This window comes from Delphinapterus leucas, chromosome 14 (assembly GCF_059928025.1).
Source record: "Delphinapterus leucas isolate spDelLeu-1000000601 "Yukka" chromosome 14, BTC_Dleu_Yukka2, whole genome shotgun sequence".
NCBI lineage: Eukaryota > Metazoa > Chordata > Mammalia > Artiodactyla > Monodontidae > Delphinapterus > Delphinapterus leucas.
Window position 1 is genome coordinate 12,908,765 of NC_143142.1, and position 24,222 is coordinate 12,932,986.

A 24,222-nucleotide genomic window follows, 5' to 3' on the forward strand; every position below is an offset into this window, starting at 1 on the left:
AAATGTCTTAAGACCCCTTAAGCACCCTGTGTTTCAGATTTAGTTGGTAAATAAACCACAGATTTCCATCCATGCCACTTTCCTAATCAGCTAGAAAAGCAAGAGGAATGAAAGGTCTTTAGGAACCCAGCTGTGCAGATTCATAGCTGACCATCTCCAGCTTAAGTAGTTCTTTCTTCAGATCTTTTTGAGAATTTGACGAGCATTATGGACCTTCTCCCTTGGGGTAAAACACACCTATGCTCATGCATGCATATGCAGTTTGGGGTGGAGTTTCAGAGGTTTTTCAAATTCTAGGTTAAGAAACCCTCTTGCAGGAAGAACATGTTCTGAAACCATGAATCTCCTACCTTCCTCTCTGTACAGATGAATTTCAGGCCTGTCATTGCCTCTGCCCTGTTTTCATGTGCCTCTGCCTGTGTAGAAGGTCATCTTTCTCTTTATGCATTTTGTATCTTGTGAAAATATTTTCATTAAGAGCAGTTTTTAAAGTTTTTAAAAGCTTCAAGTTCCTTTTTCCCACTCATCATATAATCAAAACATGGATTTTTGTAAATAAAAGTAATTAAGAAACTAAAAGTAAGAAACAATAATTAAGAAATTTTTGCCGCTCTCTTTTCTTAAGAACAACCTTGGAAACAAGTCTGTATGATTTTTAAAAGTCAGGCCTATCTACCTTTCCACTTTTAGGCAGTCCTGTAGTTAACCTCTTTTATATAGAGTAAACTATTTTCCCTTTTATTATTTCCAATAATAAATAATAAACTATCTTCTACTTTAGAAGATTGTCTTTCCTCTTGACTCCTAAGTCGGGTATTTTAGAATCTACTGTAAGTAGACCCTGCTGCCAGTGATGTCTCTGTCGTGGAGTATAACTGAGGTCCACAATGATGGCAAGAAGAGGAGTGTGCCAGCCCCCCTTTATGATTCCCCTTCCTTTTCATTTCATTTCTCTTCCAGTGCTGGACATCAGCATGCTCTCCTCCCAAGATGTGGTCCGTATGCTGTTGTCCCTGCAGCCCTTTCTCCAAGACGCCATCCAGAAGAAGCGCACGGGCAGGACCTGGGAGAATATCCAGCACGTGCAGGGACCACTCACCTGGCAGCAGTTCCACAAAATGGCAGGACGGGGAACCTACGGTAGAATCCTTCCCCTGTTTAAATTCCTTCAGATTTTTGTTCTATGAAAAGCAGCTTTAGTTACTGTCAAGTCCTTCCCTCACTGACAAAATAGAACCTTTTTCCTCCTGACTATTATAAAGTTTTATAATCTGCCTGTTTTCCAGTAGTCAGTTTTGGAGATAATCTTTCTAAATGTCTTTGGCATAATCAAGGTCAGTGGGGCAAATAATCCCTAAATAGACCATTTGTTAGGGTCTCCTTATCTTCCTGGTCCTCACTGCATTTTCATCTGGATGAACTTCTGAACTAGTTCTGTCAGCTTCTTCATAGTCAGGATTAATAGTGCTTATCTTAAAGGAAATGACATAGTGCTGTTTGGAAAACTAACTTTAACCTGCTCTAGTCTGCTCTCTGATCTTACTGAAACTTTATAAGCACGTTCTGACTCATTTAATTAAGGTTCTTCATCAGGGGCCATTTAATTAGAGGATTTGAAGAGTACTTTTAAGAGTATCATGTCAATCTACAATAAAATTTCTGATGCCAGAAATAAGACTAATTGCCCAGAGAATTCTCAGTTGTCGAGGTTGTGGGAAACAGACCCTGAAGCACTTTCCTAAACTGCAATCTTGTCTTAGGTTCTGAAGAATCTCCTGAGCCGTTGCCCATCCCCACTCTGCTGGTAGGCTATGACAAGGACTTCCTCACCATCTCGCCATTCTCCTTGCCATTTTGGGAGAGGCTGTTGTTGGACCCATACGGGGGCCACCGTGATGTTGCCTATATTGTGGTGTGTCCAGAAAATGAGGCCTTGCTCGAAGGAGCCAAAACTTTTTTCAGGGACTTGAGCGCTGTATATGAGGTGAGAAGGATATGAAAGATGAAAATTGTTTGTATGATACGAGTACTCAGGTTGTTTCTAGTTACGACTAAATTTTAAAGAAAAAATATTTTCAAAGTAGGACTCAAAGAAAATTTTCACATAGTTGGAGGATGAAGAAAAGGATTACATTGGCAAGTTTTTCAAGGAGTACATTGCTTTCCCATGTTAGCTTTTATATTTTATTAGATTTAAAGATTTTCCTCTACCAGCCTTACCACCCATCTTAAAGTCCCGTCAGCTGTTTTTTCCCCATTTATGTGCTCAAGTTTAAAAGTATTACTCACCAGGGGATAGTGGTTGTTCAGAAGATGAGCTTTATGAAAAGAAAGCACATCTACTCTTGGGGCGGGCGGTGGGGGGGGAGTTCCTGAAAACAGTATAAAAATGTTTAGCTTGAAAATTTCTGAATCATAATAAGTTTAATGACTCATGTCCCTGTTTTATTTAACACTCCATTCATCTTAATACTAAAATTTTGGTACAGATTAATAATGTGATAACCATAGTAATATAAAAGCCACTTAGATAATTTTATATATTTAGTACATAAATTCTTGTTACTTTTGAAAAATTAGAATCATGTCTGTCTTTGAAGAGTTAGTGCCACATTTCTTCTGCTAAAGTACATAGACATAAGGTTTTTGTACCTTATACTTCTGTTATCTTTATATTTGACAAGAATAAATGAAATTAGTATTTATAAAGTATTTAGAGCTGCGACAGGCATATTATAAGCATTACAAAAGTGTTTGCTAAATAAGATGCCAAGTTGAATTTCAAAAATACTCCATAACGGAACATTCACTATCTATAAGTGTATGAGTACACACGAAATAGTAAACTTACGTGTTGCTACCAAGAAGTGAGAAGATGCTAAAGTATGAGATAATGGCATCAATTAAGCCACTGAAGGAAATCCTTGGATACAGTAATTTCTAAACAGTGCCTGATTCATGATGCCTAATAATATTAAATCATAATTACCCTAACACAGAAAACTTCTCTAAGCAATCTTAAAGCCCAGCCTTTCTTTTGAGTGAAGCTTTCAACATAAGTTCCAAAACATAAAGGGACTGCCAGATCATTTTAGGATTGCTCTTTTGGCAGTAATGCGCACCTGCTTCAGAAGAGTGTACACTAGAGAATTTTTAGGGGCTTGGTAAGCCTCCTGCTCATCAACTCTAGTAAGGGCTAATAATATGGGCTCTTCTGCTGGTGAACAGGTAGCTAGGTAGCTTACTTTGTGCAGGTATATTCTCTGCCATAAGCACCCATTTAATGTCCTGCACGTCAGTAACAGAATCTCATTGTGCTAAAACAACTATTTACTTTTAAAAAGTGATCAGCATATCCACTGTTTCCGTGGCCTTTGCTATTGGTGATCTCCAAATGTCTGTAACAATGTAACAGATGGCCCATAAAATTTTAATGTTATCTTATGGGAGAACATCATAAGTCGGGATTACTTAAGAGGTTTTAGTGGACATATGTCTCAGTCAGCCTAAGTAGGCAGGAATCTGGTTAATTCTTTATTTGACCATTAGCAATCAGGTAGTGCTCAGCAATCTTCCCTTGTGCTGGAGGAAGTGGTTGGGGTGAAGAAACATTCATTTTTCTTTAAAAGAAACATTTTTCCTTAGAGAGCCTAGTCCAGGTTTTGGAGAGACAGAGAACAGTTTCAGGTACATTATAATTACCAGAAGGGACCAGCATATAATGTTGGTTTGGTTGCGTGTGGTAATGCTAAAAGACAAAGGAAAATGCTTCCATGTGTATGGTCAAGGATCTCCGTGGTAACGATGTGTACTGAACGAAGGAGTGGTTCCTGTTGTAAACGGTGATCTGGTTTGTGCCGTCAGATGTGTAGACTTGGGCAGCACAAGCCTATCTGCAAAGTGCTGCGCGACGGGATCATGCGTGTGGGGAAGACCGTGGCGCAGAAGCTGGCGGAAGAGCTTGTGAGCGAGTGGTTTAACCAGCCGTGGGGCAGCGAGGAGAGTGACAATCATTCCAGACTCAAACTTTATGCGCAAGTTTGCCGCCATCACCTAGGTAAATGGGGATGTATTTGGCAAAGTAGAATTTGAGAAATAGCAAATCATTCCCCCTGCTCCCTATTAGACATGCCACATTATACTTCTTTTGTCTCGGGAAATGTTAGTGTTCCATTACTGTATTTATTTAGGTCTAATTTTTGCATTCTAAGTAGTTAAATGCTAATTTTTATGTGCATGTATATTCTTTAAAAGCTATTTACAGTAGCCTAAGGAAGTCATATCTAATTTACTCCACATTTCGAAAATGTAGCAGCATGACTTGGTATTAACTGCTTTATTTTAACCCAGATTCCCAAGAGAATCTTAGATGCTTACAAAGCCTTACGCACATAGGAGCATAATATACCATGATGGCTGTAGAGTATACGGCCTCTCCGTTTTCAGTGAATGCGTATGGAATCAGTCTGAAAGGCAAATGTTACAAATGATTGATTTTCTCCTCTCCCCCGCCCCCCCCAAATAAGGCTCTTCCCCAGAATTTATACTAAGTAACTCCACATTTATTTCCATGTTTACAGAACCTACAAGCTTATGTTCAGTGGTAGAGATAGCATTTTGGGTGTCATAGAGTAATGCAACCTGGAAGCATAATTTTTTTAAAGTGACTGTTCTGAATATCTGCTTCAGCCAGACACTGCAGAACGTTCCTAAAGTCACCTCTCTGCGTGTACACTTTCAGCACCTTATCTAGCCACTCTGCAGCTCGACAGCAGCCTGTTGATACCACCTAAGTACCAGACCCCACCAGCAGCAGCACAGGGACAAGCTACACCTGGGAATGCGGGGCCTTTAGCTTCAAATCCAGGATCGGCAGCCCCCTCAGCTGGCAGTGCATTTAATCCCACCTCCAATGGCAGTTCTGTGAACCTGGCAGCAAGTAGCTCCGCATCTGGTTCCTCTGTGCCACCAGCCTCGACATCTGCCTCTGCTCCCATTATTAACCAGATAAGCACTACCTCTTCTTCAGGATTCAGTGGTAGTGTCGGAGCGCAGAACCCCAGCGCTGGGGCCAGCTCTGCAGAGAGAACGCAAGGGAACATAGGCTGTGGTGGAGACACTGAGCCTGGGCAGAGCTCCTCTCAGCCCTCACAGGATGGACAGGAAAGGTACGGTACTCTGACCAAGACGAGTGGCTTCAGCTCGGACCCCTTGTCTACTCTTCCTCTGCACCCCCAGCCCCCTCGACTTCATGAGTCTCTAAACCTTGTAAAGGGTGGTATTTCTCTTCTTCCCTCCAGAGAGTAACAACTGTCAGTCTGTAGTTCAGTGTTAAGAAATTTGAGAACTTCTTATAAACTTCTTATTATTATATTACTAGTATAATGGTAATATATACTTACTAATTAATATACTTAATGTAATTAATATTACTGTTAATACTCTTATTATATGAACATAATATATGGATAATAGTAATCTCTTACTATTAACGTAACAGCATTATAAAACATCTTTGTAGAATGAAGCCACGGTGTGGTGGGGGGGGGAGTTAAAAAAAGAGATCTCATTTTAGAGGAGCATGTTGTTGTTTCCCATCCATCTGGATGCTAACTGATTTCGTTTGCCTTCATTTTGGTACATATTAATGTTGCATTTAATCTGTAATCATTGTCCAGGAGTCAGTGTGCTCTGGAATTGATTTATTTTGTATAATTTATATTTATGTTGTGCATCTCATAAGTGACTCTCTCTGCAGTGTTACAGAAAGGGAGAGGATAGGAATTCCCACGGAGCCTGACTCTGCAGACAGCCAAGCCTACCCTCCAGCTGTTGTCATTTACATGGTGGACCCCTTCACTTATACCGCAGAGGAAGACTCCACTTCTGGAAATTTTTGGCTGTTGAGTTTGATGCGCTGCTACACAGAAATGCTGGATAATTTACCTGAGCATATGAGAAATTCTTTCATTCTCCAGGTAACTATTTGCAAGTTTATTTTTTACATTGTTATTGTTTTTATGAAAGTAAACAGGTTCATGATTTTTAAAAAAATTGTATGTATTAGAAAAAAGTATTCTTAATTCTGCCTTTTAGATTCAGCCATTATTAGCATTTTGGTGTTTTTCTAGCCTTTTTTCTGTGTTTGTTTACACAATTGAGATCATACTTTTCACATAATTTTTAGTCTTTTTGTACTTAAAGTTATTCATGAATATTTTTCCACCTTATTTAAAATTCTCACCAAGCAGCATATTTTTTATAGACTGCATATTTTCCATGTGCAACTGTTTCTCTACAGTTAGATATAATTACTTTTTTTTTTTTTACCTTTTCACTGTTACAAATACAACTATAAGGCGGTCCAGTGGTTGGGACTCTGTGCCTCCAATTCCGGGGCCTGGGTTCAATCCCTGGTCGGAGAACTAAGGTCCCACAAGCTGCACAGCATGACCAATAAATAAATAGGTAAATGGATGAATGAATGAATAAATAAATAAATAAAGCCATAATAAACATCTTAAGGTATAATCTGTCACATTTCAAGTCATTTCTTAAAGTGGATTCTTTGATAAAGATACTGATAAATAATGCCAGATTCCTCTCCCAAAATGTTATAGTTATTTACATTTCTTTCAGGAGTGAAGGAGCATGCCCATTTTCAGTGCACCCTTGCCAGCTTTATAGTGTAATAATTTTTAAAAATTTATAATTTAATAGGTGAAAAATGATGTCTTGGGTGTTTGGATTCTTGTTTTTCTGTCACTTTAACTCAAGCCATATTATAGAATTAAAAGATTGAAATTAAAGCTACCAGTATAGTTTGTTGATAGTTTTTCATTGATTTGAAGTTTGTGCCTCAGATGACTAGACAATAATTCCAAAGATGCCATGCATACTATGCGTATAACCTTACAAAAGTGAGAAGTATATTTAAAAGCAAGTTTTTAAATTTAGGGGCATGGCAACAATAAATTGATAATTTATCTCTAAAATGGGAACAGGGTAATTTCTAAGTGACAGTGTAACTTGACCAGCAGAGTGACACCTCTTCTTAAATTGCTGGTATATTTGGAATATAGGACTTTATGTCACTGAAAGGAATTAAGATTGAATTATACTATGTTTGGCATTTCTGTATTTTAAAACTAAAGCTGCCTCCCCCATTCAAGTAAAGAATTCATACCATTTCATTTTCGAACTGCCTTGTTAGCATATTAGATCTCTATTTCTAGTTTTATTTGTATTTGTAGATTGTGCCTTGCCAGTACATGCTGCAGACAATGAAGGATGAACAAGTTTTCTACATTCAATACTTGAAGTCCATGGCATTTTCAGTGTACTGCCAGTGCAGGCGACCTCTGCCTACACAGATCCACATTAAATCCCTCACAGGATTTGGGCCTGCCGCCAGCATTGAGATGACTCTCAAGAACCCAGAGGTAGGTAGCAGCAACAGGGCAGAAATTTGCAAAAAGACTACTTTTATGCTAAAGATGCAAACCAGGAGAGTTGCTTGCTTGGTTGGTCTTCTACCTTTATTATAAGAGTGGTAGGTTTCTTTAATCCTTAAGTTGAAATAGAGGAGATACTTCTCTGAACTTGTATAATTTTTTGAGAAAAGAGGCAAGCAGACTCTTGCCATTTTTTGATGTAAGACCTAAGGCAACAATACACTTATCCCTTTTACTTACGAAAGTTCAGTTTTCCTATATTTATTTTGTTCATCATTGTTTGAAGCTAATTTGTGTCTTAAGTCACTCTCCACCTTCCCCAGCTCATTTTGTTCCCTTGGAACAGCCACTGTGTATGTGTTTACTCTGCACAGGCCCCTCATTTTCTGATGCTTTCTCCTCCCCTTGTCTCAGTGCTTCTGTATGTAAATGAACGCTTTTGCTCTCCATCTTTGTAAACCTGTTTCCCACAGATAAGTACCTCAGGGGGAATTCTAAAACACCAAAGCAAAACATGTTTTAAACAGAAGTTGTACACTTCTTTTGTTTTACTAATCACCTTATCCTGAAGGTAGATATACAGGGCAGTGTTTAGAACTCTCAAAGCCTTCAAAAATCAGTTCCCACAACTTTTGCATGAAAAATTACCCATTAATAAAGGCCAGCAAACACCTCTTCACCATTAGAGAACTTAAAAACACCAAAAATTGCTAATTTTAGTTGGTAATGTAAGTTTTTGTGGAAAACTAAAAAAATGACGCACTACTTAATACTGCATTTGTTGTAACTTGGTTCAGGTCAGCTTGGTCCCAAGAGAGGAAACTGCTTAGCTGACAACTTATATTCGCTCTGGGGTTATAGAAAATTTCTATCTTTGGCAGTTTTAGATTAGTTTATTCTCTTGAGTCTGTATTTTTTACTTTTGTGAGCATGTCATATGTTTTCTCTACTACTAGCTTTTTGTGGAATAAAAATAAATATTTTTCTACTTGTTTCAAATTTGTGTCCAGGAATTGAGTTTGTGCCTTTCTTTATAAACTTTGAATCTTTTAGTTTTTTACCTCTTGTGGTTATTCTGCAATTCAGATGCAATCATTCCTTATGCTTTGGTAAGAAGTTACCACAATTTCAAATGACAACTAATAGTAGTCTGCATTTTCAGAGAAGAGAGTAAAGGCTGACTACCTATATTAAGATCCGAGGCATTATGTAATGTTTTAAAAGATTATATAACATACTGGCAGAACACCATGAGAGTTCATGAGATAATATAGTGAGGCTTAGATTAAAATAAATCACAAAAAAATATTCTTTCTTTCCCTTTGCTTTGGAACAGGAAGAGAGAAATCAATCATTTGACTTCATTAAAAATGTAAGAACCAAATGTTGTGAACATTTACTGAGGTTTATAAATTTTTACTTGCATTAAGGTGCAATGGCTAATTGCTAAATGCTGCCTCTCCCCCAGTCTGCAGCTAGAATTTTGTACTTTCATTCAGCAACTATAGCTGAGTGTCTGCCGTGTGCCAGACACTGTATTAGGTGTCGACTGTGCAGTGGTGAACAAGACACCAGTCCCCTGCTTCCAGGAATTCTCATTTTCTGCAGCGGCACAGTCTCATGCAAGCTCCTGGCAACCACTGTTCTACTTGGTGCCTCTGTGGGGTTGCCTGTTCTGGACGTTTTTTGTAAATGGAATCTTCCAATATAGAATGTTTTATGTCTGCCTTCTTTCACTTAACATAATGTTTTCGAGGTTCATCCATGTCATAGCATGTATCAGTACTTCATTTCTTTTTATGGCTAAGTACTGTTCCATTATATGGATAGACGACATTTTGTTTATCCATTTATTAGTGGATGGGCGTATGGATTTTTCCACTTTTTGGCTATTGTGACTAACCCTGTTCTAAACATTTGTGTATGAGTTTTTGTGTGGCTATATGTTTTCAGTTTTCTTGGTAAGTACCTAGGAGTAGAATTTCCGGGTCTGTGGAGAGTGAATGGATCAGTGATAAGGTTAGCTTTGAAACTTGAGCAAGTTGTTGAATAAGTATCCCTAAAATGAAGGAATTGGATTAACTTATCTCCAAGGTCTCTTTTAAGTTTAAAATTCTGTAATTCCATTATTACTGTTTCTTATGCTTATATAGTTCAGGGGTTGGCAATTCTGTGGGCTAAATCCAGCCTGCAGCCTGCATTTGTATGACCAGCTAGGTAAGAATGATTATTACATTTTTACAAAGAGAAGATTATGTGACAGAGACTCATAAAGCCCAAAGTATTTACTGTCTGATCCTTTACAGAAGTTTGCTGACCCCTGCTGTAGTTTACTAAATATTGAAATGTATATAAAGCTAGAAACAAAGATGACAATTAAATTTCATCACAGTTTATCTAAAATATTTGTCTTAGGTAACAGCTAACACTTTGATCTCTTTAACTACTTACACACACACATCATAAAGTATAATATACATACTGAAAAGTACCCAGTCTTAAGCATACTGCTTGATGAATTTCCACTAAGTAAAAATATTACGTAACTAGCACTAGAAACAAAACATAACAAGCATCCAGAAACCTCTCTAATGTCCCTTCCAGTCACTCCAATGGTAATCACTATTCTGACTTACAACAGCATAATTTTGCCTGTTTTTGGCTTTATATAAATGGAATCATAATTTACAGTGTTTTGTGCCTGGCTTCTTTTACTCAGTGTTGAGAATCATCCATTTTGTTGCTTGTAGCAGTAGTTTTTTTCATTCTCTTTGCTGCTGTTTAATATTCTGCTTGTGTAACTTTATCACAATTTATTATCCATTTTACTGTTGATGGTTATTTAGGTTATTTTCTCTTTGGAGCTATTAAGATTGATAGTGTTGTAAACAGGCTTATACCTGTCCTTTGTAAACATATATGTGCATTTTGGGGGGTCAGAGGGTATGCGTTTGTTCAGCTTTTACAGGTGTTGTCAAATACTTTTCCGAAGCACATCATACTCCAGCAATGTATGAAAGTTCTAATTGCCCTGTATTCTCACCAATACTTGATGTTTTCTGTCCTTTATATTTCAGACATTCTGGTGGGTGTGTAGTGGTTTTAATCCGCTTTCCTAATGACTAATGAAGTTGGGCCAATAATAACTTCTTTTAATAAGGAAATAATTGGCTTGATTGGGTTCCCTACCTTAAACAATTTTTTTTTTGGTATCATTATTATTTGTATATATAGGACTAGTCGGGAAGCAATCTATTGTCATTTCTCCCTGTTGGTTTCCCTCAGTGCTGTATGGGTTTTGTTGTAAACATGGAGTGGCTTTGTGCTGATACTGATTTTGATTTTGATTTCAGCGGCCCAGCCCAATCCAGCTTTACTCCCCTCCTTTTATATTGGCCCCAATCAAAGACAAGCAGACAGAGCTGGGAGAGACATTTGGTGAAGCGAGCCAGAAATACAATGTGCTCTTTGTGGGCTATTGTCTGTCTCACGACCAGCGCTGGCTTTTGGCTTCCTGCACTGACCTCCATGGAGAATTATTAGAAACATGTATTGTAAATATTGCTTTACCAAACAGGTGAGGAGCCTTGGTGTTTATGGTGTGTGTAAATTGATGCTGTGCCTTTTCTCAGATAATGGATCTTTCTAACTTTCCTATCTAAATGCAGTGGGTAACATGTGGGTGGGTTCTTTGGAATTTTCTTGGTTTTGTCGTACTAAATGATAGCTTTGATTCATTTGGGGACCCTTTTCCATGTCTGTTTTAGATCACGGAGGAGTAAAGTATCTGCACGTAAAATTGGACTACAGAAGTTATGGGAATGGTGCATAGGTATTGTCCAAATGACATCTCTGCCCTGGAGAGTTGTAATTGGGCGACTTGGGCGTCTTGGCCATGGGGAACTTAAAGGTGAGAAATTCCTGAAACAAAGGAAAGGAAAAGGGCTGAGCTAATGTCATTAACTAAGCTGAGGGAGAAAATTATAAAGTTTGTAGTAAGAATAAAGCAGTTTATATTTTCTGATTCTTTTAAATGTACAGGATAAACCAGTGGCTTTTAGACTTTTCATTAGCAACGAAATCATTTACACAAAGAAAATCTTAAATATAATATTGAACCCCAGTATATAAAACAGAAAAATATTTTTTAATATAAAAATGATACTTGGTAAATTAGAATTTCTAACATTTATTTATATATTGTGAGAAGAACAAGTCAGTTTTAACTGGAAAATTTTATATCAGAGATTATGGATGAGAGTAGAAGTCATATACAGCCTTTACTTTCATTTGCTGGTTTGTTTTTGGTGGTTGCTGGTGATGAGCTTTGTATTTATTTTTGTTTCGGTGGCTTGATTGCAAGATAATCCTGATTGACAAGGACAAGTAGTTGCAAATTGGAAGAGTCTTTATTCACATTGCCACTGTCTGATATTCTTCAGTCTGGAAATTTAAGAGAGCAGATTTTTTTAAGCTGAATCCCCCAATATATCTACCGACTGCTTATATTTCTTACCATAAATATAAGAAAGCTCTAAAAGTAACTGCAACATAACACAACTGACCACCACAGGCAGCTGCCTTGCCTGGCGTTGAGCCCAGCTCATTTATTATCCTTGCGTAGCTACTTGTACAGTTTTATATGAGCAATATGAACAGGCCTAGATTATTAATCTAAAGCCCTATCGATTAATGACACATTTATAAAAAGTTCAGTATATGAATATAGATGGGAGAAGTTTTTGTTTTTGTTTTTAATATTTATTTATTTTTGCGGTACGCGGGCCTCTCACTGTTGTGGCCTCTCCCGTTGTGGAGCACAGGCTCCGGACGCGCAGGCTCAGCAGCCCTGGCTCACGGGCCCAGCCTCTCCGCGGCATGTGGGATCTTCCCGGACCGGGGCACAAACCCGTGTCCCTTGCATCAGCAGGCGGACTCTCAACTACTGCGCCACCAGGGAAGCCCTTTAGTATTTATTTATTTGGTTTTGCCAGGCCTTAGTTGCGGCACATCGGCTCCTTAGTTGCAGCTCACGGGCTCCTTAGTCATGGCATGCGAACTCTCAGTTGCAGCATGCATGTGGGATCTAGTTCCCTGACCAGGGATCGAACCCGGGCCCCCTGCATTGGGAGCGTGGAGTCTTAACCACTGCGCCACCAGGGAAGTCCCGGGAGAGGTTTTTTTCTAACGTCTGCACAAAAGCAAGCACATGTCACAAATTAGCTTGGTGGTTTTGCACGTGCCAAGTATATATCAGAACAGAGTTGGCAAACTTTCTTTGTAAAGGGCAAGGTAGTAAATATTTTTGACCTTGCAGGCTAGCTGGTCACTGTTGAACTACTCAACTCTGCTACTGTAATGCCAAAGCAGCCATAGACAATACCCCAGTGAATTGGTGTGGCTGTGTTCCAATAAAACCTTGTTTACTAACAGGTGGTGGGCAGGATGTGAGCTGTGGACCGTAGTTTGCTGACCCTTGCGTTAGAGCGTGCATCTTATTTCTTTACATGAAATTTATATCTGGTATTTGTGGAAACCCTGAAATAAAACCCCTGATACAGATATAACTTGCCTTGTAGTAAGTGCCTAAGTGAGTTAATTATTAGGGTTTAACAGCAGTTTATACAAATATTATATAATATGTAGTAAGTGTTTTCTTAGGAATCTATTATACACAGAATTTTTTTGTATTAAATTATACTGTAGACCAATAGAAAATATTATCCTTTTCATTTTTAAAAGAATATTATAATGAGTCTGTATCAGTAGCCTGGAGGTCTAATACATTAGGGGATTCATCATTTCATTTCTGTCAGAATTCCTATCTTCTCTCTTAGTATGCCTTTTAGTCAATCTTATTTCTTAAAGGCTTTGAGCTACTCTTAACCCTTGGGAAAAGTTAGAATATAATAGAAAAGAAGTAGAGGGGATAAAAATGTAGCCTAGTAGTCTAGTTACTTGGTATTTTGGAAAATTATTAAAGCCATCGCCTTCCCTTTTATGATTTTTTAGAAGGGACACACTCTTCTTTCTTATCTCTTGGGGGAGAAGAATGTAAGTGTGGCTGAGGGCTCCGTCAAAAGACTGAGAGCAAATGTACTCTCAAGGAGTAAAAACACAGAGAAAAGCCTAGTGTCCAGGACATCAGCTTCGCAATCTACAGTCTCTTCCTTTGGGGAGCTGAGGTCTGCACCACGTTGCATCTCTGTGGGGCAGTATCAGACACGAGTCCACAGATTTCAGAGTCAGTTTTGTGAATCTCTGTTCTTTATCACCAGAGTGTTTGTGATAAAAATAATCATACTGTCTTTTCCTTCTTACTTGGTTTTTGTATACCAAACTCACTTCTCTTTGGTATTTCTGTGGTTTTTAAAAATACTCCCTCCTCTATGTTCCTTGACCCTTTTATTTCAGCCACTTCAGTTCAGTGTTCATTAGGAATATGAAATGTGAAAGTTTTTTTTTTTTCACTTGCTTTTTAAGGGGAGAGCAGGTTGTTTGAAAAAAGTATATGGAGGTAGAGAGGTGGAGTGGTGTTACATCAGTGGGATGTGACATGACAGCAGTGTACGGCTGCAGTAATGTGACGTGCTTCATGTGTGTCGGGGGTCAAAATAAAGGGAGTACCAAGTGCTTTTCAATTCCTGGAGTAACATTACCCTCAACAGTTCTGTGAGGAGACGTAGTGCTTTTGTTTGGAGGCAATAAACAGACGATAGAAAATTGATGACATCTTTTTAATCTGAACAATTAATGTGGCATCATTTGGAGCACTTTACTTGCACCCCTTGCTTTGGGCATGCCAGGAAAGGGTCCCCTTCGTTTCTTCTGCTGCTTGCATTTCATGAAACAACCAGTCTACGCTAGCAGTAAACAAAACTGAGGTCCACCCCAAACTGTGCTCTCTTCTAAAGAAAAGTGTTCATAGGGGTAGTGAAAGAACCAGACCTGGAGAAGGAGAAAGGACAGAACATACTGGCATCACCATTGAAAACTATTTTAAGTGCCTAAGTCTGCCCGGGTCTGTGCCGGACTCACAGGTCATTTCAGACATGATTTCAGTCTCTATAGTCGTTGGCCTTTGTTTCTTTGTTAATGAAGTGTAATCGAGGTCAAGTAACATTTTCTTTGTAGCAAGGAGGGGAACCTCTATAAAGCCATATTCCCTTCAGGGCCCAATCCTGGAAATTCAATTATCAGGCAAAACTGGTAAAATGCTCAAACCTCACATCAATATGAATTTCTGAAGACTGTGTGCGATTGTGATATTTGATTCCAGATTGGAGTATCCTCCTTGGAGAATGTTCACTACAGACAATCAGTAAACGGCTCAAGGACGTGTGCCGGATGTGTGGAATCTCTGCCGCAGACTCTCCTTCTATCCTTAGTGCCTGCCTGGTTGCCATGGAGCCCCAGGGGTCCTTTGTAGTGATGCCAGGTAAATCTCGTCAGTTTTGTTAATTAGGTATCAGAACAGTTCAGTCCATTCAATCTTAAGTCCACACACAAGTATAGAATGATCTTTATTATCTTTATGAGAAAAAATTGTACTTAGGGCTCAAAATGGAAACCATCTGGTCTCTTCCAAGGGGAGTGGTTTGTGATTTTATTATCTTTGTTGCCCATCACTTGGGAGAGAGCCCAAGTCCTGGGTGTGATTGAGAGCTCTTAGAGTCCTGGCGAATTATTTGACCCCAACCTGTTGTTAGTTTATGAAGTTCACCCTCCAAAAATGACTTAAGTGGACACCAACATGATACGTATTTTAATACCCTTTTGAAGAAAGGTATTTGATAGACTCTTCAAGCAGCCTCAAGAGGACGTTTAGAGTCTCTCTGTGGTTGAGGATGAATGTGAAGTAGACAGGGGTAGAGCATTTATCACAGTGTCTGGTAGCCACAGTAACTCAGTAAGTGCCAAGATGTGGGCAGACGAAACATCATGGCCACAGAATTTTTTTAAAAACAGCAACTAAGCTGTTTTATAATTTAATAGCTAAGAAGTTTTATACTTTTTAAACCTGTTTTTACCATCCAGGTATTTCTTTGATCAAACAGCAGACCCTTGTCCCCTCCCTGCAAAAACCAACAGAGAAGTGTTGTGGTATGAGAATGTGGTTGCTTGTGGCCAGTCTAGGGAGAGACAGATGTCTGTACTGGCCTGCTGGTCAGACCTTGGGTTAATTGTCACCTGCACCAGTTGGGCAAGTTACATCACTTCTTTGTGTTCTGTCCTCCTCATGAAATGGGGGTAGTAGTTCCTACCTCTGAGGTGTAGCTTTGATGATTGAATGATATGATATGAATAAAGAATTCAGTACAGAATCTGGCATGTAGTATGCATTCAATAAATATTAGTTGTAACAATTATTAGTTGAATGATACCATTTCTACAGAATTGCACTGTTTGGGGGAACAGTCCGTTATAAATTATTAGCAGTCACAGGAGGAAAGAAAGTTTTATTTTTAGAAATACTTCTTATTTAAGTAATTAAAACATATTTGGTCGACTCAATCCAATTTTTTCTTAACCTTGCCAGTGTGAAATGTGGCTTGAGTTATCATAGCTATCTGCTCTGAGTCAGTTTCTTGAAAATATTTAGACAAGTGGGCTCAACTGTAAATGTGTATCCATCATGGCAGTTGTGTCAGACTCACATCAATCCAGCTCGGGTCATTTCTGGAGTTGTTCACTGCTGCACAAAAGGCATTGATACATTTTCCCCCCCTTTTTAAGATGCTGTCACAATGGGCTCTGTTTTTGGCCGAAGTACTGCACTGAACATGCAGTCATCTCAACTTAACACCCCTCAAGATGCTTCTTGTACACACATCTTGGTGTTCCCAACATCGTCAACCATCCAAGTGGCTCCAGCCAACTATCCCAATGAAGATGGGTTTAGCCCCAACAATGGTGAGTGGAAGACCCTGTATGCATAGAGCGGCTCCGCTCCTTCAACAAGACACAGTGCTAGAGTAAAGAGTCGCCTGGCCGCTGCAGGCTCTTCTGTGTCGTAGTAAACAGCATATGAAATGTGAAGAGGGAGTTGAAGGTTTGAGAATCTTTTTGGTTTTGAAGATTTAATTTGCACTGTTGCCAAGACCAAATAAACACTTTCCTCTCTTGGGTAATTAACCTTCTCCTGTTTTTCATTAACGGCAAAAAAATAGTATCTGCTTGATAGTGTCCTGTACGTGGGTGTCACTCTTTCAATAAAGATTTCTTGATCTGATTTGAAATGTATGAAGACTGCTAGGCAGTATGAAGATAGCACCTGTCTTTAGCTGATCATTGGGAATCCAACTTGCTCTAAAACAACTCCTTATTTGATTAGTCTTGAAATTTTTTTTTAAGTAATTTATTTTTGGCTGTGTTGGGTCTTCGCTGCTGTGCGGGCTTTCTCTAGCTGCAGCGAGTGGGGGTGGCTCTTCGTTGCGGTGCGCGGGCTTCTCCTTGCGGTGGCTTCTCTTGTTGTGGAGCACGGGCTCTAGGCGCGTGGGCTTCAGTAGTTGTGGCATGCGGGCTCAGTAGTTGTGGCTCGTGGGCTCTAGAGTGCAGGCTCAGTAGTTGTGGCACCCGGGCTTAGTTGCTCCGCGGCATGTGGGATCTTCCTGGACCAGGGCTCCAACCCGTGTCCCCTGCATTGGCAGGTGGATTTTTAACCACTGCGCCACCAGTGAAGTCCCCTTATTTGATTATTCTTAATAGATTTTTATGGTTTGAATATCTTAAGGCATTTGTTAAGCAATGATTATTTATAAACTGTAAAATGTTCAATATTATGCAGCCGTTTGCATTGTTTTTTGAAGAATTTTTAGCAGCTACCAACATTTACTCCTGTTAAGTGGTTAAAGAGTAAAAGGATACTGTCCTGCGTGTGTGTATATAGAAAACACACATAATATCACAGTGTAATAATAAATACAGAAAAAGGATCAGCAAAAATGTTCATGGTGATTGGGTTTCCCCTTTTATACTTTTCTTTCCAAATTTTCTGCTGTGCGTGTACCTTACTTTTATGATATGGGAGAGAGGATTTCTTAACAAAAACATCATGCTTTGATCTGCTCGTATAATAGGCCTCCAGTTTGAGGGCAAGTTCACACTTATTAACATGCATTAATTCAGCCTTAAGTATTTTAGATGCTAATTGGATGCATAGATGGTGTCTGCTGTTTTCTTGGATGGTGTCAGTTTTAACTTTAATAATTAAATTGCTTCTTTAGCTGTTTTGCCTTCTTTTTATGTGCCTTTGGAGGCTATGCAGAGTGCAGAGTTTTACGTTCTTTATTTCTCCGTTCTGTTAATACTTCACATTAGGAGATCATTGGAGAGAGTACAAAATGCAAGAATAATTTGCATCACCTTGAACCCAGTGGGCACGCATTAAGTCTTACTAAGTTGTTAACAACACATGCCTGTAATAGTCATAGGCCAATAAACTGCATTGGTTTAAATTGGGGCTATGGATTAGCTTTTTAATTTTTGTCCTTTTTTTCTCTCCCTCTAGATGACATGTTTGTTGACCTTCCATTCCCAGATGATATGGACAATGATATTGGCATATTAATGACTGGGAACCTCCATTCCTCTCCCAACTCCTCCCCAGTTCCCTCCCCAGGCTCTCCTTCTGGAATTGGTGTGGGCTCTCACTTCCAGCATAGTCGGGTAAGGACGACTTGAAATAGGTTGTTTAAAACCACCTCAGCCTTCAGGAAAATCCTCCAGAAGTGCTGTCGTCTTTTACTACACACACCTTTCTCCCTGATGGTCTTGGTCCCTGGTGTAAGAGGAGTAAGTGTGGGACAGCAACCCTGTAGTTCCATTTCGAACAAAGCAGGAATTCTAAAGAAATGTTATTATTATTCCTGATCAATGTGTTTAATCAGAATAGTCCCATTACAGCTGCAAGGGTTTTATGCAGTTACTGTGTTCTGAGCAAAAATTAATTTTGGTTGCTTGCTGCTTCCCAGTTATTTTTTAATTTTTTGCCAGAACAGTGGCTTTTCAGAGGCTAGTTCAATAACCCTGCTTATTTAACATTCATAGTAACTGTGTTAATTGAATAACACATTGTTGATGGTTAATTAACTCGGAAAGGAGCTTAACTGGTCTTGGTTTAGGTCATGGCGCCTTTATTTAGGCATGTTAGGTGTTCTCTGTGGCCAGCCTGCGGGAGTGGGAGGAGCCCACAGGAGGCTGAGTTTGGAGAAGTGCGCAGGTTAGTACCAGCGTATCAAGGGAAAAACAGGGCTTACAGCTGCTTTCACCTTTAAATATCCCAGGATATTAGAGGTGAAGTAGCAGACGATTGAGGCGTTAAAGGTTCTGCCATCAGCTCACGTTAAGTTTCTTTAAAAGCTAGGTGATTCATGCCTTATCACTGTATTACACTTTTTACTTAAAATGTTAAGAGATTGAGGGGTTAAGACACAGAAAAATAGCTATGTCTAATATCTTAAACTGGACAAGTATAAGCAACCTGCTTACACTCATTAGGCACAAAGATGTTCTTCGAGGACTTAGGTTTCTGTCAGGTGGGGCTTTTATTGCCAGCCGTGAGTTCACTGAAGGACAGTCTAGAGAAAAGAAGATTGAAAACTTTAGTTTCAGAGAAGATGAAACCAGGGAAGGCCACCTCAGTAGACTGCCCTCATGTTACTGCCTGCCCCCTAATTCTCCCTTCTGCAAGGAAGGGATTGTAAATGTCTGTTTCCTCCAGTCATTTGCCAGTTAATGACAGTTTATTGGTTCATTGGAGATTGTTGTGATGGGGACCAAAAACACAAATTTTACATGGGATAGTTTTAATTTAGGATTAACGTGAATTCTAGAGGCAAATAGCATTGCAGCTAAGAATGCATGCCCTGGAGCTTGATAAATATCGCTCTGAATTATAGCCGAACATCTTCCTAGCTTTGTGACTTTGGGCAAGCTTACTTTACCTTTCTCAGCCTTGGTTACCTTATCTGTGAAATGGAAATAATAGCAGCTACCTCCCAGTACTGGTTGTTATAATTTAGCTCCTCCGTTAACAAAGAATTGGTAACTGAAGTGTAGTGTTAGTTTTGTGAGAAACAGAGGCGTGCTTTATTTTCTCCCTTTGTTGGCACCTCAAGCCACTGAATGTCACACTTCAAACAGTACTATGCTGAAGCTGGTCAGGTGGCCTTTTCTAATCCTGAGCACCTGCAGCCAGGTGACCCCTGAGAGGCTTTCGGCATTTCCTCTTTCCGAACCATTAAACATTCTTTGATATCCAGTTAAGAAATTACCACAGGAGAAAAAATTTGTTCAAGGTTGCAGTAAGTTTTTATTTTTTAACCAACTCAGAAATGATACAGCTTGGTGTAGTAGTTGAGGATTTTTTTTTTTTCTTCCTTGAAACAGAAGGCTTTTGAGAACAAATGGATGACTTATTATTGCTTTTGCATAAAAGGTACATTTTCAACTCTCGAAGCTAGCTAAAAGAGTCAAAGAAGGAAAATGTCAACTGCAGAAACGCCCAGTGGCTCTCACAGGAGTCCCTTATTACCGGGACTGCTGTAAATTGAAACAGGGCTTCTTCAGGAGCAGATCTCACGCTGCAGGCAGGTCAGATACCGGTGAAGTGTTATAGAACGTTATTGACAGTGGACAGTCAGGTGTGCGTGTGTATTTTTGGTTGGTTGCTGGTGAAAGAGCATGTGGGTGTGGTGGTACCTTCAGCTGTCAGATTCCACTCTTTCCATTTTTAGTTTATTACCTAATAATGCCACGGAGCAGATTTTACATTCTGAAGAAAAGGAAACAGAGAAAAGAAACCTGTATTTACTTGGCTCATGTTGTTAGTTTTACTGGTACCTTCTTCCTGAGCCATAGTTTTCATCAGATATCTGTGTGTGCAGCAGAGACACTGCCTCCCCTGTTGACCTTTCTTGGTCAGTTGACATTTTGGTGTGAGATGCTGCCAGGAAGGGGATTAGTCACTACAGTGTGCAGGGAGAATTGATAAAAAGTTGGGTGAAGGTGGTCAAAAAGCACAAACTTCGAGTTATAAAATAAGTGTCCTGGGGATGTAATGTATGGTGACTTTAGTTAATAATACCATATTGTATATTTGAAAGTTACTGAGAGTAGATCTTAAAAGTTCTCATCAGAAGGAAAACAGTTGTAACTCTGTATGGTGGTGGATGTTAACTAGACTTATTGTGGTGATTATTTCCCACAGTTAGAATCATTATGTTGTACACGTGAAACTAATATGTCATATCAATTTCTTTTAAAAAGTTGGTTTTTAAAAAAGCTCTATTTGGTAATAAATGCTGATCATGCTTCTGGGACTTTGTTTTTCAGAGCCAGGGTGAGCGTCTTCTTTCTAGGGAAGCGCCTGAGGAGCTGAAACAGCAGCCTCTGGCCCTTGGGTATTTTGTATCGACTGCCAAAGCTGAGAATCTCCCCCAGTGGTTTTGGTCATCGTGTCCCCAGGCTCAGAACCAGTGTCCCCTCTTCCTCAAGGTTGGTTTGGTGTTGTATCTGAAGTTGGGGCGTGAGTGACTTATGCTCAAAATCAGTCTTGGTTAGAATTTGCCTTGGGCACCATCGTCTTATTCTGCTCCCCGACTCTCTCACGTCTACTTAAGAGTCTGAGGGTATGTTAATTACAGGTAGAGGTGAAGAGCAGAATTTAGGAGAGGAGCCCAAAACCATGTCCCAAAGAAATGAATGACATTCACCCAAGGAGGAGACTTCCCGCGGCCCAAAGGACACATCTAGGGTGGCCACGTGTTTCTGTATAAGGCACTGCGGTCAGGGAAGTTACGCCGGGGGGCGGGCCCGGGGGGATGATGATGACTAGTTGTCCTCTTCCTCCACTGCCACAGGCAGTCAGCGTTCCTTTTTAGAGTAGGGCAGGAGTCAGCTAAAAAATTCCATGTTTCTGCTTGCGCCTTCCTGTATATTTCTTGGAAATTTTTAATCCAAATTAAGAGTTAAAAACAAAAGATCTCTCACTTCCAGTTTGGATGAGAGAACCTAGAATGAAATCCATGGATTGCCAAAAAGCCAACGGTTTGACAACACACTGTATTGGCAGAGCTGTGGGGAGATGGCCCTGGTACGGTGGGAAGGCCAAATATTACAACCCTGCACATTTCCCTTTGGATGCAGAAGTCCCACTACAGAGTAATCACTAAGATACACACACGTACACATACATACACACACACACACACACACACAAATCTGGAAGGTTAAAACCAAAAACAATTGAAGTAATTTTCTTTTCCTGATGACTTTAACATAGTATTATGAAATCAAAGAATTTATATAAAAATCCTGCAATCTCTCAATTAGAATTACTAGTCTGAACCTAGATTTATCTTTTCCTCTCTGAAAAGTATACACATTCTTTAGCTCTGTTTACTGAAAAGGCTCAGGAGCCATGATAGCCTAGCAGCAATAAACAGCTTTATTGACACAATTATGGTTTCGCAATACTGTTTGTTTATCATTCAAAAGAACCAGAGTTCTTTGAGGAAATGACTGATTCCAGGGCTAAAGTAAGAAATATTCGAAGTGTACCTGAGACATCCTGTCATGCCTAAAAAGCAAGGAAGCTACCAAAGATTATTAGAGTCTTATCAAAGGACCCAGTAGCCAACTTGGAGGGGTTCCCATTGCCCAGGGATGGGATCATTTAGTCATTAAAATGAACAATGGTGGCAGTAGATTGATACCAATCTATGGGTTCATAGTTGTGCTGAAAAACAAAACATTTATAAGTCACCTTTTGAAGCTGCCAGAGCAGCAGCTCATTAATCAGAAAATCGAAAAGTAAGGAGAATCGAGCATTTATATCGCCTCTTCTTTTTTTTTTTTTTTTTTTTTTTGCGGTACGGGGGCCTCTCACTGTTGTGGCCTCTCCCGTTGCGGAGCACAGGCTCAGAGGCCATGGCTCACGGGCCCAGCCGCTCCGCGGCATGTGGGATCTTCCCGGACCAGGGCACGAACCCGTGTCCCCTGCATCGGCAGGCGGACTCTCAACCACTGCGCCACCAGTGAAGCCCATATATTGCGTCCTCTTATATTTTACAATTAATAAAGTAAAACTATACTAAAACTATTACGTTAAAAATTGATGGGGAACTTTATAGTAGATGGACTGTGCTGGTACCTGCTGGATCCAGGGATCTGTCATATTCTGATGACAGCAGACATCAGGTGCCTTTGGATGTGATGCTGTAAGAAGGGCACAGCACCAGTTATGAAGTACAGGGATCAGGATAGAAGACCACCACAACAACACAGTCAGCCACATCCCGACTGTGGAGCCTTCTACAGATTAAAACCTGAAGAGGGGGCTTCCCTGGTGCGCAGTGGTTGAGAGTCCATCTGCCGATGCAGGGGACGCGGGTTCGTGCCCCGGTCCGGGAAGATCCCGCATGCCGTGGAGCGGCTGGGCCCGTGAGCCGTGGCCGCTGAGCCTGCGCGTCTGGAGCCTGTGCTCCGCAACGGGAGAGGCCACAACAGTGAGAGGCCCGCGTACCGCAAAAAAAAAAAAAACCTGAAGAGGGACACTAATTATTTTCAGTCCATTTGCAAAGCTAGCTTTTTTTTTCTCCTCTACTCTAGGATATGGAGTTATTTGGGGTCACATTGGGGTTACTGAGCAGCTTAAATTCATGGACTTAGAATAGAAGCCCTGACTACAATGGACTTTAGAGAGCATCTCCTTCTGGTAGACGTGGCCTTATTTCTGCCCCATGGTTGACTAGACCAGGAAGGTAACTGTCTTTGTTCTTTCACCAGGCTTCGCTACATCACCACATTTCTGTAGCACAGACGGACGAACTTCTCCCTGCCAGGAATTCTCAGCGGGTTCCACATCCTCTTGACTCCAAAACCACGTCTGATGTTTTAAGGTAGATTCAGACCTAGGCAACATAGCAGTACAGTTTGAAATTATATACTTTACTCTTGTTTTTCCAAGGTGTTTTAATTAAAGTGTGGTATTTGTGGAAGAGGTGCTACCTTTTGTGCAGTGGAGCACTGTCTGATTAGCCAGTGAGAGCCACATCCCCCCCAATACCTGCATAGGACAGACAGTGTAGCATACTTTGTTAAATCCGGTAGTTATGTGCAAGTACAACTGCCCTTGCTTCCCATTCAGAGGAGGCATTTCATGGTGATGAAAATAGATCAGAATAAGGGGGTGGATAGTTAGAAGACAAAGTCTGGAACTTAAAGCACTTGACTTTGGAAACATTTTCTGCCCTCCCTGACATAGATTATGTAAATAAAGTTAAGTAAAACATAAATTCCATAGCTGGGAAATACCTCCCAGATTTGTCTTGTACTTTAGCAGGCTGTAAACATTCCTCATGTACCTTGAGAAAATATGCAAGCTCTTCCTAATGTTTTCTAACTCTTAAATGATTTGGAAATTATAGTTAAAGCAAGAACCTACCTAATCTACATGATTTTGGCTTCCAGGGCCTCTAGAGCAACACTGCCCAATAGAAGTATAATGTGAGTCACATATAATTACTAGTTTAATGTGGCTACTAGAAAAGTTTTAAAAAGAAATTAGTGAAGTTAATTTTAGTAATAACTTTATCAGTTATATAAAAGCATGTGATAACGATGTCAAAATATAAAAAATAGTATCATTTGAACAGTAATCAATATAAAAATATTCACGAGCTGTTTTCCATGTTTTAAATACTAAGTCTTTGAAATCCCGGTGCCTGTTCTCTATGTACAGCATATCTGAGTTCACGGAGTTGGG

The 24,222-nt window shown here is 39.9% G+C and overlaps 1 protein-coding gene across 10 annotated transcripts in view; it reads left to right on the top strand.

Annotated features, from left to right (window-relative positions):
* Positions 1-24,222, top strand: part of MED13L (mediator complex subunit 13L) — a 297,294-nt gene that overhangs the window by 266,379 nt on the left and 6,693 nt on the right. For 8 of the 10 annotated variants that reach the window (XM_089894207.1, XM_022598127.2, XM_022598128.3 and 5 more), the window contains 13 exons: positions 961-1,140; positions 1,761-1,984; positions 3,865-4,057; positions 4,742-5,168; positions 5,759-5,978; positions 7,254-7,442; positions 10,808-11,031; positions 11,222-11,364; positions 14,734-14,892; positions 16,191-16,367; positions 17,965-18,122; positions 20,790-20,951; positions 23,244-23,356. In XM_089894207.1, coding sequence (XP_089750333.1) covers positions 961-1,140; positions 1,761-1,984; positions 3,865-4,057; positions 4,742-5,168; positions 5,759-5,978; positions 7,254-7,442; positions 10,808-11,031; positions 11,222-11,364; positions 14,734-14,892; positions 16,191-16,367; positions 17,965-18,122; positions 20,790-20,951; positions 23,244-23,356 — 2,569 coding nt within the window. Of the gene's footprint in view, positions 1-960; positions 1,141-1,760; positions 1,985-3,864; positions 4,058-4,741; positions 5,169-5,758; positions 5,979-6,359; positions 6,469-7,253; positions 7,443-10,807; positions 11,032-11,221; positions 11,365-14,733; positions 14,893-16,190; positions 16,368-17,964; positions 18,123-20,789; positions 20,952-23,243; positions 23,357-24,222 lie in introns of those variants that run through there. The other 2 variants (XM_089894208.1, XM_089894213.1) reach the window with 2 other exon arrangements.